This window comes from Staurois parvus, unplaced genomic scaffold, assembly GCF_062004578.1.
Source record: "Staurois parvus isolate SC_StPar_1 unplaced genomic scaffold, SC_StPar_1.0 ptg000201l, whole genome shotgun sequence".
NCBI classification, from domain to species: domain Eukaryota; kingdom Metazoa; phylum Chordata; class Amphibia; order Anura; family Ranidae; genus Staurois; species Staurois parvus.
Window position 1 is genome coordinate 894,886 of NW_028317997.1, and position 17,098 is coordinate 911,983.

Genomic DNA, 17,098 nt, shown 5'->3' on the forward strand with positions numbered 1-17,098 from the left:
TCAACTTATCCACATTATTAGACACAGTTGCATTGTGACTGTTTTTGTGGATCACCTATACTGCCCATTATCACATTGGTTTGTGAGTATACATCCTTTCTATTTAATAAATGACGTGTTATACCACGGTAATGCACGATGAGAGTGCGCCCTTGTTTGTTTTTATGCTTATAAAATGTTACCTGGAGTTTGTTAGTGTAGTTAAATCTGCTACTGCATCTAACACCCCCGCCCCCCAGACTGACAGTGTTGCTGTTCAAAGGTGCTCCCCTGTGCTCATTCATCCAGAGTGGGGGCACTCTAGTACAGGAGATGTGCTACTGTCCAGATCACCAGGTTAAAAAAAAGGGAAAAGGTCAAAGGAAAGAAAACTGATGCATCTACCACATCTAATGATTGGTAAGCTTCAGTAAAGAAGCTTTTTGGTTTTTGGTTTAACACCACTTTAAATCTGCCCAAGATGTTTTTCACACAGCATACCTAAAAATTAACCTCCCTAGCGGTATGATTATTTCAGATTTTTGGTGCTGAAAGCGGTACCATTTTTTTGCATGGAAATATGTAGTTTTTTATTGTAGGCCTGTAATTTTTAGGAATAACTCCCTGAAATCTGTCCGAACAAGAGTCTAGTAAACATCCCGGGGATGATAAAACTTGAAACACGAAATCATAAATTATAATTTAATAAATAATCATAAAAAATAATAATATAATAGTAATAAATTCAATTCAATAATATAATCAAACCAAAAACACTGAAATTTGAAATATAGCGCCAAGTTCTCACATCACTGAGCAAAGTCGCAGAATCGTTTTCAGTGTCTGATGAGGAATTTCCCCCACGAATCATTATCACTCAATTCTGCAAGTTGTTCTGATTTACTATCGCTGTTCTCTAGCCGTCTAAAACTGATTTTGACCTAAAGGGACGCTTTTTGGACGCCATGGACGTTTCTCAGTTTCCAGGCAGAAAGAACAATAAAAATGCAGGCAGGGCACCGGACAAAGCACTCGGGACAAAATATATGTGAAATGGTTTGATACAGGAATGTTTTGCTATGAAATAATCGTTTTTAAAAAAAATTCATTTTTTTTAAATTTTTAAATTTGCCGCTGGTTCCGGCGCCCGTATGTCCCGACGTCACAGGGACCGGAACACGGAAGCCGGATGCCGGCATCGGCCAGAGGAGATGGCCGGGGACGCTGCAGGGGACACATCGCGGGAGCGAAGGACAAGGTAAGCGCTGCAGGGAATCCCTGAGCAACGCCGCATGGTAAGCCCGAGTGTAGCTTTTGGTACTGAAACTTTACCCCGAGCTACACCCGGGAATACCGCCAGGGAGGTTAAAAAAAAATGTTCATACACAGGACTCCATAGGCAGCTTATATTGTTCAGAATATCTTGAAATTTATGAACACTTTAGGGATAGGAAAAATTGAAAGTTCACCAACATACAATTTATTGTTTTTCCAGTGCAAGTAAAATGCTAAGCAGCTTTTTTTTTCCTTTAAAGTTATGCTATGTGAAAAAGAGAATGTAACAAATATAAAAAAGAGGTTATCCCACTTTGGCTTCAAAGGTTAAGGTTAAAATACAATTTAAAAGCACAGAGTGCAGTAATAATGATGGTGGGATCGATTGAACTAAAACTGAAGAGTGCAAAGTCTGTGGCAGCCCTGCATAGAAACCAATCCGTTGTTTTTTATTTGTCAAAGCTTAATTAAACAAACTGAAGTTAGAAGCTGATTGGCTATCATGTACAACTGCACCAGATTTTGCACTCTCTAGTTTTAGTAAATCAACCCAGGGGCGGACTGACCATTTGGAAACTCAGGCATTGCCCGAGGGCCCGGGGTCAGATGCCCCTGGTACCTTTTTCATAGGCTTTTTTGAGTTTGGGCAAGGACACAGGGGCCCCATGATCCCCTATTGCCCGGGGGCCCCATGAGTTGTCAGTCCGCCCCTGAATCAACCCCTGTGTCTCACTCATTCTGGCAGCTATACTCTGGGACTTCAAGTAACAACCATAAATAAACAAGGATACAGTGATGTAGCTTAGCACAACAATGAATTATAACATCATGGCAACAGATTTAGAAAAAGGGATTAACAAAATTCGGTTGCCAAAAAATGTTGTAATCTATGGGTATCTTTTATAAATTGTTGAGTTGTGCCACATTCCCATCTACCTTCATTATTGAATATTTAAAGTATAAAAATTGACCCTACTAAAATGTATTTACCCCATTTCAAGGTCAAATAACCTTTAAAAATATATTGTGGTTTTTTTTTTTGGTCTACATTTTGGTTGGAGTGGAGTAAAGCTCAATCCTCTGTCTGGTCTTCTCTGCTCTACAAGATCTGCTTTGGAGGTTCCATACGCCCCCCCCCCCACTCTAACACAATCCCTGCCATGTGTACACTATATCTATGTGTGGAAAAAAAAACGCTAAGCTTGATGACAACATCTTATAACTAACAGTAGAGAAGATCCAAGAATTAATCCATGCACCTATTTATTTTCAATTGGAAAAATCCATTTTACATACAGTTGTACTTTAGCGTTCCAGCTATACAGAGAGGCAAAGAACATCTCAATTTAGGCCTCAGCCTCATCTACAGTGTTTGTGTTACAACTTGTATGTGGTGTTATAAGACTTTAGCATGAATACAATTTTTAAATTTAAACATTAGAATGGCACAAAATAAATATTATAGTGTTATACAGATTATAGCACAATAGCTGGATATCTACCACCATGTCTTTATCACCTGGATGCAGGGGCAGACTGACAACTCATGGGGCCCACGGGCAATAGGGGATCATGGGGCCCCTGTGTCCTTGCCCACACTCAAAAAAAGCCTATGAAAAGGTACCAAGGGCTTCTCATGGGGCCCCCTACTGACCCCGGGCCCTCGGGCAGTGCCCGAGTTCCCAAATGGTCAGTCCGCCCCTGCCTGGATGACTCTGGATATCTATCTATCTATCTATCTATCTATCTATCTATCTATTATCTATCTATCTATCTATCTATCTATCTCTCTCTATCTATCTATCTATCTATCTATGTATATACTGTATATATATATATATATATATATATATATATATATATATATATATATACACATACATATATATCACCTTAAGTAAGAAAATGTACACTAACTATAGCAAACATGCAAAAGAAGCTATACTGGGCACTGGAAAATACATAAAATCACAGAAAGGTTTTTAACCCTTTGAGGACCAAGGGACGTATTTGTCCCATGTTTTTAATTGCCTGTATCATCTGATAAAAAACTTAAAATACTTTTTTTTTTTGGTTTGAGTCAAAATATTAGTTCTTATCAACAAATGGATCTAGCTTTTTGCCAACTATTTCATGAAATGGCTTAGTTACAGCAACTGAAATGTACGAACTTTAAAAACAAAAATTGATTCTTTTGGCGTTCCGTAATCTTATGGTCCTCAAAGGGTTAAGCATTATAAAGCAAATTGTCTCATTGATGCAAACTAACTTTGGTTAATATAAATGAGTTCCTGTGAAAAATCCTACACATTTCTTCAAAAGCACATGCATTATAGCAATTACACTCTACTCCATCTACTGTGCTGTAGTGTGTTCCTTGCATTTTATATGGTGATTTCCTCAGTAAAATACTCATAAGATCATAAGTTCACTCCTACTCATAAGATCACTAGTGGGCTGACGAAATATGCAATTTCTAAGCTTTAAAGTATAAATAAGCTTTTAAAAAAACTTTTTAAACTTTATTTAGAACACCTGTCAGGTATTTATTGCTGTCTGGGCTCCCATTGCAGAGATTCATCTTCATTCATTGACAGTAATCCAGTGTGAAAATCTGCTTTTGTGCGCATGAGGATCCTGTAACCAAGACTGCTCACTGTTGCTCTCTCCACCTTGTGCAAGGTGAGTGATATTGTATCCTCTCCCCTTTTGTAGATTTTTGCAGGCAACCTATAGTGGGTGGGCCTGTTGGGTCCTTCCAATAGCTCTGCTCTCTGTATAGGCAGAGAGAGCACAGTGATGATGTCACCATGACTTTTAAAAGGTAACAATTGGGTTTTCCAATGCATTTGGGGCACATAAAGTGGATTTTTGTCCTTGGCTATTGAGGAATATATTAAAGTGGTTGTAAAGACTGAAGGTTTTTTACTTTCATGCATTCTATGCATGAAGGTGAAAAACCTTCTGTGTGCATCAATGCCCCCAGTCCTCTCAATACTTACCTGAGCCTCATTGCAATCCAGCGATGTGAATGACAGCCTTAGCTGTCCCATGTCTCTGCCTCCTCATTGGCTGAGATAGCTGCTGTCAATCACAGCCATTCAGCCAACGAGGAGAGAGAGGGGGTGGGGCCAAGCCACTGCTCTGTGTGTGAATGGACACATGCAGCAGCAGGTCCCCCCATAGTAAGCTGCTTGCTGTGGGGGCACCCGACAGGAGGAAGGTGCCAGGACAGCCTGTGGGGGACTTGAGAAGAGGAGGATCCAGGCTGCTTTGTGCAAAACCATTGCATACAGTAGGTAAGTATAGACAAGTTTGTTATTTAAAAAAATAATAAATTCATCTTTAGAATCGCTTTAAAGTTTTTCTTCCCACAGCTTTAAAGTGCAACTGTACCTTGTGTAAAAAAGCTGCACACAGGGGCGGACTGACCATTCGGGCTCTCGGGCACTGCCTGAGGGCCTGGGGTCAGTGAGATGCCCCTGGTACCTTTCATAGGTTTTTTTGGGTGTGGTTTGAGTGTGGGTGAGGACACAGGGGTCCCATGATCCCCTGGCTGCCCGGGGGGCCCCATGAGCTGTCAGTCCGCCCCTGGCTGCACACTTGATACCTTGCTGGATTGGGGACAGGTGAGCATAAGACTGGTATTGGGGCTTGAGGTAGAAGTCACTACAACTGTACCAAGGGCGCAGATAGACTTTTAGGCAGGTTTCATACACAAAGTCACTTTGGCAGCCACTATACTTAGAACAACTAAAGGATACTGCATGACAGTCTAAACAAGTACAGAATCCAATGACTATGTGATATATATGCCTCATTAATTAAATTAAAAACGTATTTTACCTGCCCTGACTAAACCAAATCATCTTTCATTTGTGTCTCACATTCTTCCCTCCCAGACACTGCAGATCACAGTAGGAGGCTTTCAGCAGCAGAGGTAGTGCTGCCAATGTAGCCAAGCTACAGGCTTGAGAACCAGCAGTGGCAATCCTGATAGGAACACAATTGCTGTAGTGCAATCAGGTACAGCCTGCAAGAGAGCGGCAACTCTGCTCTGAATTCAGAAGCAGTGCAGCATTGTTGTCACACCTTCACAGAAAGCTACACTAGGTGGACTGCATTGGCAGGCCTAACAGTTGTTTGTGTGACTTTTCAGGGGGAAAAAAGAAAACCGTAAGTGCATATGAACTTATAATAAGTGCTGCAACAAATATACCGCATGTATTTTTTTAACGGGAGGCAATATTGTTCTACTTTATTATATTCATTCAGTGTAAGGTGTGCAAATAGATTATATTATCATTATCACTTTGTGGTTGATGGAACTGCGAATAAGCCTGAATTAAAACAAGGTATGATTAACCACTCGATAGCTGCAGAGGCTGTTTTCCTGGGCGTAGTGACTCATACAGGTTTAGAACTTAGATTTTTAGAAATCTAAGAAATTTTAATTCTGATTGCACAATTTTAAAAATAAATTTTTACAGTACTTTCCTCTGAAAATTCTTTTAAACTACAAAAAAAAACACACTAAAGGTCATATGGAGATGGTGATACAGGGCCAATGCCAGCGAAAACGTACCATTTAATCTCCTAGAATTTATGTTCTTAAGGTACATTATTATGTAAAACTGGAAACATCAAAACACAAACAATCACTAATACAAAAACCATTTTTATCAATAATTCTGATTTTATATAAATTCAGTTGATTTAGCATACTAAAAATATAGATTATATTCTGTTACCAAGAAGCTCTCCAAAAGCAGCTAAATTCTGGTGTATAAAGACTGTGTTCCAAAAGAACCCTCACTAACATATTGAATCACAAGATACAGTAATAAAAATAGCATTAATTTAAACAAAGAATTACAGAGCTCCGATTGGGTGAGTCAGATCCACTTCCAGAACTGCTCTTCTTGGTCTTCTGTGCCAAAGAAGTCCCAAACCGGAGTGTTTCATATACAGGATCCACTTTGTTACCACATGCTGGAAAATACAAGTTTGAAAAAAATTAGACTGTTGTTTAAATATAAAAGAAAATTCACAGTAGTAGGATGATTTAGCCTTATGAGTGTTTTATGGGTCACTATGGAGGTTGATTAGACAAAAGAATAAAAAAAAACAAGTAAAACTACTGATTCCTCTTATTGTTTTTGTTCACTTTAGAATTATGTATGTATTCAGCCAAGGTTAAAATGGGACAGAGACCTAAATGCTAACTTGTATATACCTTTGCATGTCTGGGAAACCTTTCTTTTTTCAATATTATTCATACATGAGTTGTTCCTAAAACATAAAGTGTCTTTATCAAAGTTATGATATTAACCACTTCCAGACCGGACACTTTTACCCCCTTCCTGACCAGGGCAATTTTCAGCTTTCAGCGCTATCACACTTTGAATGACAATTGCGCGGTCATGCAACACTGTACCCAAATGAATTTTTTACCATTTTTTTGAGACAGATAAAGCTGTATTTTGGTGGTATTTATTTGTATTTTTTTTTCTATGTAAATGAAAAAGTCCAAAAATTTTGAAAAAAAGTTTTTTTTTCCTAAAATTTTGCAAATAAATAATATTTCATCATAAATCTTTGCCAAAATTTATTCCGTTATCTTTTTAGTAGAAAAAAAATCCAAATTAGTTTATAACCAAAAATTATAATTTTTAAACATTTTTTTTACATTTTTATTTTTTTATATTATTATTTATTTATTTATTTTTTACATACTGTCACCCTGGCGGTACAGTGTCACCATGGTGACACTGTACTACTTGTGGGGGGTGATGAAGATTTTTTTTTTTTATACAGTGATTGCTTTTACACCCATATAGGATGTAAAAGCAATCATTTCTCTTTCTCTCTGTCTGCATTCTTGCACTCATTGAGAAGTACTGAGTGAGCTGTGATTGGTCACAGCTTGTCACATGGTACAAGCCTGTTGTGAATAGCTTTGTACCATGTGACCTCTGTGATCATTTACAGATTTCACACGTAGTAAGCAATGATGTCACAAGTGACATCTTGCTTACTACTTTGCATGTGATCACTGATTGGCCAATCAGTGATCACATGATCGAGACCTCGTACAGAGGTCCCGTCCGACGATCGGTGTTTCACTCTGTCCGGAGGACACAGCGGGCACCGGATCGCGGTGCTGCACGCTCCCAGGGAGCGCGCACAAGCAGGGTGCGGGGAGGCCGTTTATAAATGGCCACCCGACCCTGCAATGCCACCGTCCGGCCGTTTATATGCAACGGCCGGTCGGGAAGTGGTTAAACCAAAAGTTTTCTTACGTAACAAAACACACACCCACCATTTCACTTTGCCACAACTCTAATAAACAGTAGTAATATACGTTAAAGTGATACTGTGGTCCCCCACAGTACACAGAACATAGAAATACAATTATTTTAGTAACTATAAACTGCTAAATACCTTTTCTCATCAGCAGTTAGAGCAGTCTTGTGACTTTAGCATAGCACAAGTTTTTCTTTCTACTCTAGGGGGACGGCAATGGTACCAGGGCGGATGTGAGGTCAGCGTTGGAAAGTGATGTCATCACGTGAGGTCAGCGTTGGAACGTGATGTCATCACGTGAGGTCAGCGTTGGAACGTGATGTCATCATGTTCCAACGCTGACTTCACGTCTGCCCCGGCGCCATTTGCTTTCCACGCTGGTTTCCTGCGGCGGCCGGCCGCACCAGGATCCTCTCTCCAGCTACAACCTTGATGCTTGGACACCTCCTGTCCTCCTTTGGTTCCCAGGAGTCTGGACCACGTCATTGGTGACATGCCTCTCTTTTTTAATTCTCATACATTGCCAATTGTCATTGTGCTAATAAATTGTACACCTAATGCTGCACTTAGTCCGGAGCCCCTCTCCTTTCTTTCCATTGCATAGAGTCCAGCTTTGCTCTGAGGATGTTGCCACTGATGCTGCCGTTTGCCAATTTGCCATTGTGAACACTCATAGTCCCCCCCCTTTTTGGACTTTGTTGATGGACATTTTGGACTTCCTTGCAGCTCTATCATACCCCTCCAGCGCCAGATCTGTATATATTGTATAACCATGCAGACTGGAAACAGATTTTGTGAAAAAGATTTAGAAACTAAATGGAAAAAAAATACTTTTGTAGATACTTTCTTTTGGTAGCAAAATGTCAATAAAAAGATTCCAATATGGCAAAATAGAAAAGTATTACCGTATTTTCCGGCGTATAAGGCCACTGGGTGTATAAGACGACCCCCTAATTTTACAGTTGAAACATAGGTTTTGGCCTATACTTGCTGTATAAGACTACCCCCCACTTCCGAGGCAACACCAGTTTTTTTTTAAAATAAATTTTTATTGAATGACATTTTTCGAACATAACATACATTGATAAATGGAAGGCCAATCACAACAAGCCTGCTTGGATTGGCAAAGGTTGTAATAGACTGCCTCTCTGACTCTGACCAATCTGAGCAGGATTTTTACTAGAATACAGTGTATAAACATACCGTACATAATGTCCCCATTATTACATTTTAGCCCACTGGATATGCTGGTAGATTCGGCTACATACAGAATATAAGATCGTATTTACCTTTTGAAGCCTCTGGATGTGCTCTATAATAATGTGGCTTCGGCTACAGAACGTCCCTGTGCTGACACTGTATGAACTGCGCTGAGCCAATCACGGCAAGTGGTGTAAAAAGCCTACTCGGATTGGCTGAGTTAGAGAGGCGGTCTATTCAACCTTTGCCAATCCGAGCAGGCTTGTCGTGATTGGCTCAGTGAGGGACAGTGTCAGCACAGAGACGTTCTGAAGCCAAAGCTACAGTAGGGCATCCAGCCGAAGATAAAGAAGCTACATTCAGCGTGGTAAATTATTTATTGAATAAATAAATTAATTATTGGCAATCTTTCACTTGGGGATGTTGAAGAAGTGCCCTCCATATTACCTCAGCTCCCGGGATGGACAGTTTTCTGGCATATACCCGGCGTATAAGACGACCCCCGATTTTTGGGGGATTTTCAGCTTTCAGCGCTATCACGCTTTGAATGACAATTGTGCGGTCATGCAACACTGTACCCAAATTAATTTTTTACCATTTTTTTGAGACAGATAAAGCTGTATTTTGGTGGTATTTATTCACCGCTGGGATTTTTATTTTTTTTTGCTATGTAAATGAAAAAGTCCAAAAATTTTGAAAAAAAGTTTTTTATTTATAAAATTTTGCAAATAAATAATATTTCATCATAAATCTTTGCCAAAATTTATTCCGTTATCTTTTTAGTAAAAAAAAAAAATCCAAATTAGTTTATAACCAAAAATTATAATTTTTAAACATTTTTTTTTACATTTTTATTTTTTTATATTATTATTTTTTATTATTTTTTTTACATACTGTCACCCTGGCAGTACAGTGTCACCATGGTGACACTGTACTACTTGTGGGGGGTGATGAAGATTTTTTTTTTTTTTTTTACAGTGATTGCTTTTACACCCATATAGGGTGTAAAAGCAATCATTTCTCTTTCTCTCTGTCTGCATTCTTGCACTCATTGAGAAGTACTGAGTGAGCTGTGATTGGTCACAGCTTGTCACATGGTACAAGCCTGTTGTGAATAGGCTTGTACCATGTGACCTCTGTGATCATTCACAGATTTCACACGTAGTAAGCAATGATGTCACAAGTGACATCCAGCCGAACATAAAGAAGTTACATCCAGCGGGGTAAATTATTTATTGATTAAATAAATTAATTATTGGCAATCTTTCACTTGGGGATTTTGAAGATGTGCCCTCCATATTACCTCAGCTCCCGGGATGGACAGTTTTCTGGCGTATACCCGGCGTATAAGACGACCCCTGATTTTTGGGGGATTTTTTTTAGTGTGAAAAGTCGTCTTATACGCCGGAAAATACGATAGTTATGATGAAGCATAAGAGCCAGGAATGGAATTTTATTTAATGCATTTAGGAAAATTGGGCCTGGTGAAGGTCATTGAATACTCACTATCTGTAAGTTCAGCTACTCCACTAAGTGCAAATTAGCAGCTGCAAAAGCACATGCAATTTAGAGACATAAAAATTGAGTAAAAATATCTAATGCAAGTATAGTGCTACCCTGATAAAAGTCACTTGTAATACCGCATCTGGAAAATGGAGTACAGTTTTGTGTACTGCAGTGCAAGAAAGACATCTCAATTATTAAGAGCATAGGATATCTCAATTATCATGAAAGGTTGGAAAACAGGTCCAGTTTAATTTGGAAAAAAGACTATTGATCAAATTATTATGTATACATAAATCCAAGATAAATATAAATAGTTGGCAGGTGAACATTTTATTTCCAGGTTTGTACAAAAAAAAATCAGTTGCGTATGGAATAAAGTTGAGAAACAGGCTCTTTACAGTAAGAAGGCAAATACATTTTTAATCTCTATTTTCTAGCAAACTACTCTGTCCTCAGTAGTTCACCAATGTTTTTTGAGCATCAACAGATGTTTTTAAGGGTTTAGGATCTAAGAGCCTTGATGAAAATTCTAAACTCTGTCAGGGAATGAGAAGATCGCCGCGGCGATCGAATCTGCACATGCGTAGAATCCTGAGAAGACATACAGGCAGGCGGGCACTAGGACCCAGACGCGCCTGTCACCAATGATGGCGTCGGGCAAGCACAAGGACCCAGGAGCGCCTGTCAGGAGTCGGTCGGGCTATTTAAACGTGGCTCTTGCAATGCTCAATTGCTGTATGGTCTTTTCTGTGTTCCTGAGAGTAGATTGTTTGTTGCCGACCCTGCCTGACCCTGATTTGCTGTCCGTCTCCTGTTCTGATCCCTGGCTTTGTCTGACCATTCTCCTGCTTAACCCCGCACGTTCTGACCTCCTGTTGACGAACCCGGCTTGTGACCTGTTTATCCCTCTGCCTGCTGATTCTGTACTACACCGCCACCACTGTTACCAACCCGGCCTGCCCGACTCTGCTCTAGTTACCTCCTCACATCAGATTCTTACCCGCTATACACCTTCTACGGTGCTTCTACCACAGCTGGGTGAACCCAGGGGCTGCGACCTGGTCTCGGCCTTCTCCAAGTCCATCCCCACCATCAGGGGCCCTGGTGAACAAGCAGGTCGGAGCTTAGATTCCGCACCTTGGGGGATTCCGGTCTGTGGAATGCTAGAGGCTACCACAGTTGGATTCCTGATAAACTCTCTTGCACTTAAGAAATTTATAGCACTAATACAAATGTCTTTAAAATGTGGGTGTTTTTTTGGAGAACTACAAACCTCAGCTGTCTTGTCAGTATTTAGGTGACTTTTCCTTACTTGAGAGTTCACAGGGGTCAGAGTCAGAGACAACTACAACGTCTCCAATATTTAATTCAGTACATACAGTACTGAATTTGTATTATCTGCACATACACACACATTTTCTGTATATTTTCCTCCACATCCTCCCTATTGGAGCCCTTCTTCCACCCCTGGCCCCAAAGCAGCAGCATAGCCTGCTAGGACCGGTAGGCCACTGTATACGGCTATAGTTAGGCCGAATTAGAATATTTTTGAGAGGTTAAATTGGAATTGTTGGATTTTGTGAGAGGTTGAGCTTGCTACACATGAAAACTGATGTAAACAGGCAACAAAGGAGCTCAGACTAATACATTTGTATATTTTTGATTGGTCAAGCCCTGACCTCTGTTGTACTAGTGAGCAGCTGCCTCAGGTACAGTGAATGGAGGGAAGAAAGGATATACCCCAATACCCCATATAACCATTTATTTTTAGTGGTTGTCACTTAAAATAAACTGGAAACTAGAATGCAGTAAACATTTAGGTAATTGCATGTGTATAACCATCTGTAACTGAGTTATGAATTAGGCAACATTAGGATGCTATCCCATACAATAAATGATCTCATAACAAATGTTACATGCTTACAGTGTATGGACAACAAGATCCAAAAACCATACACCCATGACCATAAACTCAGTAATGTTCAGAGCACATTTTAGGACTTATTCATGCAGAATAGTTTGTATTTTTTTGCTCACAATGATAGTACATGGGTCTAGCTAATTAATTTTCATATTTACTTTTTAATAGATAAGGCATTGTTTAGGTTTTATTTTCAGTGCTAATTTACACATGTATTATTGTTATGCTCCCTCTCAAAAAGTTAGTGCTCAAACAAATCAGGGAAGACTATTGCACAGAAGAGGATAAGGCACCATGGTTTCTTTTTCTCTCATGTTATCCATCCGTGATACACTGGAGAGAGATTGATACAGGAGGAAGGAGACCCCTGGAGGGGAAAAAGGGAGATATCTATCCATCCATCCATTCCTGACAAGCATCAGTCACATTCACTGCAGAGACCCCAGGTGGATTAAGATCCAATTACAATCATTTATTTGCCATTCGGAAAACCCCATACAGGAGGATTATTTCATCAGTCCTGTAAGGACAAAAAGCCAGTTTTGCCTATTTAGTTAGGCAAAACTTAACCACTTCCTGTCCGGACACTTTTACCCCCTTCCTGACCAGGGCAATTTTCAGCTTTCAGCGCTATCACACTTTGAATGACAATTGCGCGGTCATGCAACACTGTACCCATATGAATTTTTTACCATTTTTTTGAGACAGATAAAGCTTTATTTTGGTGGTATTTATTCACCGCTGGGATTTTTATTTTTTTTACTATGTAAATGAAAAAGTCCAAACATTTTGAAAAAAAGTGTTTTTTTTAAATAAAATTTTGCAAATAAATAATATTTCATCATAAATCTTGGCCAAAATTTATTCCGTTATTTTTTTATTAAAAAAAAAAAATCCAAATTAGTTTATAACCAAAAATTATAATTTTTAAACATTTTTTTTTTACATTTTTATTTTATTTTTTTATATTATTATTTTTTATTTTTATTTTTTTTCTTACATACTGTCACCCTAGCAGTACAGTGTCACCATGGTAACACTGTACTACTTGTGGGGGGTGATGAAGATTTTTTATTTTTTTTTACACTGATTGCTTTTACACCCATATAGGATGTAAAAGCAATCATTTCTCTTTCTCTCTGTCTGCATTCTTGCAGTCATTGAGAAGTACTGAGTGAGCTGTGATTGGTCACAGCTTGTCACATGGTACAAGGCTGTTGTGAATAGCCTTGTACCATGTGACCTCGGTGATCATTCACAGATTTCACACATAGTAAGCAATGATGTCGCAAGTGACATCTTGCTTACTACTTTGCATGTGATCACTGATTCGCCAATCAGTGATCACATGATCGGGACCTCGTACAGAGGTCCTGTCCAATGATCGGTGTTTCACTGTGTCCGGAGGACACAGCGGACACCGGATCGCGGTGGTCCGCGCTCCCAGGGAGCGCGCACAGCTAGAAAAGGCGGGTGCCGTTTAGGAACGGCAACCCGCCCCTGGAGTGCCACCGCCCTGCCGTTTATAAACAGCAGGCGGACGGCAAGAGGTTAAGGTGAGCGCATATTAAGACCACACTGCACTTGGATTGTGGGAGTAGTATTTGACCATTGCAATTTACATTGGAAGAGGACTTTTTATGTGCACATATTTATTGATTTCTGCTCACCATTAGATTTCACAAATGATCACAAGCACAGTTATGTTTTATCATTTTTATATGATGTTATAGGCAATAGATGATCAATTCCTGCATCATATATTATATTTTATATGTTATATTTTATTGTTTAATTTTAATTTATTGATTTTGTTTATCAATTGATTTGGAAATCATAACACAAACTATTACAGTTAATTTATATAGGAGCGCGGCACTATTAGTATATTTATCTTTTAGTCAGAGAACACTGTTTAATGAGTTGGTGTGAGTGCCAGCGAACCACAGCTGTATTACATTTTGTTCGTCACTTTATATAGACAATCAATTGGAATATTTTAGACTCTCATCATAGGTGCTCACAAGTATATGTATAAGTTTCATTATTGCACAATATTATCATATCCTAATAAATTAATAAATGTAGTGTCCATCAAAGTCCATATAATCATACAGAAAATTGCAGTCCTTCATAACAAAACCACACGTCATCACTAATGGTGCAAAAAAGTGAACAACCGTGTACAACGTGCCAGTGAAAACAATACTGTGAAAAACCATTCAAAAAACGTGAAAAAAGGTGTACACGTCTAGAGTGTGCAGATTGAATACCCTTACCAGATATCAAAAATCATAAATCTTGTAATCCTTAGGTAGGATGATGTGGTAAATATACTCCAATAGGAAGATCCTCACTGCCACAGGGATATATTCTTCTCTAACCACCAGGGGCGGACTGACAACTCATGGGGCCCCCGGGCAATAGGGGATCATGGGGCCCCTGTGTCCTTGCCCAAACTCAAAAAAGCCTATGAAAAAGGTACCAGGGGCATCTCATGGGGCCCCCTACTGACCCCAGCCCTCGGGCAGTGCCCGAGTTTCCAAATGATCAGTCCGCCCCTGCTAACCACCAATCTCCATGCTCCAAACGATATCAACCATATATGAGATAAATGATAGTGTGAACCCGCATAACACTTATAAAATATGCTTCAATATTATGCTTACATGTTAATACATCTTTAAAATCGCCATCTCTACATTTAGCATAGCTACCAGCCATCTGGAGATCCTCTGAAACCTCTCCTGAAGTTTGAATAGGAGTTTCCAGGATCCAAAATGGCCACCCAACCACTTCCGGTTCCGCTGTGCGCCTGACGTCACTTCCCTTTGACGCGTTTCGTCATTCGACTAATCATAAAGGGTCTTCACTGGCATGCTGTACACGGTTGTTCACTTTTTTGCACCATTAGTGATCACGTGTGGTTTTGTGATTATATCACAGGGGTTTATTTAATTTTTGCAAAAGATAATGCACTATATGAGTTTTTGTTTTTTTTTAGGTATTTGGTCCGGTCACTTGAGAAGTTTTTTACAACAAGGAGTTTTGGACTTTATGAAGGACTGCAATTTTCTGTATGATTATATGGACTTTGATGGACACTACATTTATTGATTTATTAGGATATGATAATATAAACTACTCTCCCTTGGCATCAGAGACACCGCTCTCTCCTGGTTCTCCTCTTACCTATCCCGACGCTCCTTCAGCGTTTCCTACAACGGTGCCACCTCCCCTTCCCTCCCCCTCTCTGCTGGGGTCCTCCAGGGCTCCGTCCTTGGACCCCTTCTCTTCTCCATCTACACCTCCTCCCTTGGCAAACTCATACACTCCCACGGCTTCAACTACCACCTCTACGCTGATGACACTCAAATTTACCTCTCCACCCCTCACCTCACCCCCACATTCCCCGCCCGCATCACTCACCTCCTAAACGACATCTCAGACTGGATGTCGCTCCATTTCCTCAAGCTTAACCTCTCCAAAACCGAGATTCTCGTCTTTCCCCATGCCCGCGCCCCCCCCCCATCCTATCCATCACTACCAACAACACCACCATCAATCCCGCCCCGCAAGCCAAAGTCCTTGGCGTCATTCTGGACTCAAACCTTTCCTTCCAACCTCATGTCAAATCACTTACAAACACATACAGGCTCCACCTCCGCAACATCGCCAAGATATGTACATTCCTTACCCCAGACACCACTAAACTACTAGTACACTCCCTCATCATCTCACGCCTTGACTACTGCAACTCCCTCCTCACCGGCCTACCCCAGTGCAGGCTATCCCTGCTTCAGACCATCCTGAACTCAGCGGCTAGACTCATCCACCTCACCAACCGCTCCACCTCTGCCACCCCCCTCTGCCTATCCCTCCACTGGCTCCCTATTGCCCAACGCATCAAATTCAAACTACTCACTCTGACCTACAAAGCCATTCGCAACACTGCCCCTAACTGCCTCACCAACCTGATTCCCAGGTACCACCCTACCCGTACCCTTCACTCCTCACAGGACCTCCTTCTATCTTGCTCCCTGGTCTCCTCCTCCAACACACGACTGCAAGACTTCTCCAGGTCCTCCCCCATCCTCTGGAACTCACTACCCCATTCCATCAGACTGTCACCTTCCCTCCTCACCTTCAGGCGCTCCCTGAAAACCCACCTCTTCAGGGAAGCCTACCCCTCCCTCACCTAACAGTCGTTCTCCTTCATTCCTCCTACCACTCCATCCCCCACAGCCATTTCCTCCTGTACCTCTACCCCCTCCCTCCTAGATTGTAAGCTCGAAAGAGTAGGGCCCTCTAACCCCTCGTGTGCTGTTTGTAGTTGCTGTACTGTTTCATGTACTGTCCCCCCCTCTATTGTACAGCGCTGAGCAAACCCTTTGGCGCTATATAAACTCGATGTAATAATAATAATAATAATTGTGATTTGTTTGAGCATAACAATAATATTTTGGTATTTATACACTTTTTGGGGTAAAAGTGTTCACATACGTTTGTGGGTTTTTTTTTATTGTAGGGATACCGTTAATAATTTATTTAATTTACACATGAATTTTCCAGAAAAGAAAATGAAAAAAATTTGTTTTGTTTTTTAATTTACATAAAAACATACCTTCTAAACATATTTTAGTTAAACATGAATAATACCCATTCTATGTGCATTGACTATTGCACAATGACTGCACATAACCCTGTCCAACCGGTGAAAAGACTTTTGGGTTAATGCATTTCTTAACAGTTGGCATTCAAGTAAAAGCCATAGAAAAAAATGCTGCTAGGGGAAACTGAACACATCCACCCCTTAAAACTGCTCTGACTCCATGGCTATGCTCAGCTAAATAAAAAACAACACAGAAAAACAGAGTCCACGATTGCAATGAAGGAAACTCGAGATTTTTT

At 40.3% G+C, this 17,098-nt stretch overlaps 1 protein-coding gene across 1 annotated transcript in view; it reads right to left on the minus strand.

Annotated features, from left to right (window-relative positions):
* STAC (SH3 and cysteine rich domain) overlaps positions 1-17,098 on the minus strand; it is a 399,298-nt gene that overhangs the window by 94,929 nt on the left and 287,271 nt on the right. Inside the window, exon 5 of the mRNA XM_089678256.1 lies at positions 6,131-6,246. Coding sequence (XP_089534382.1) covers positions 6,131-6,246 — 116 coding nt within the window. The remainder of the gene's footprint in view (positions 1-6,130; positions 6,247-17,098) is intronic.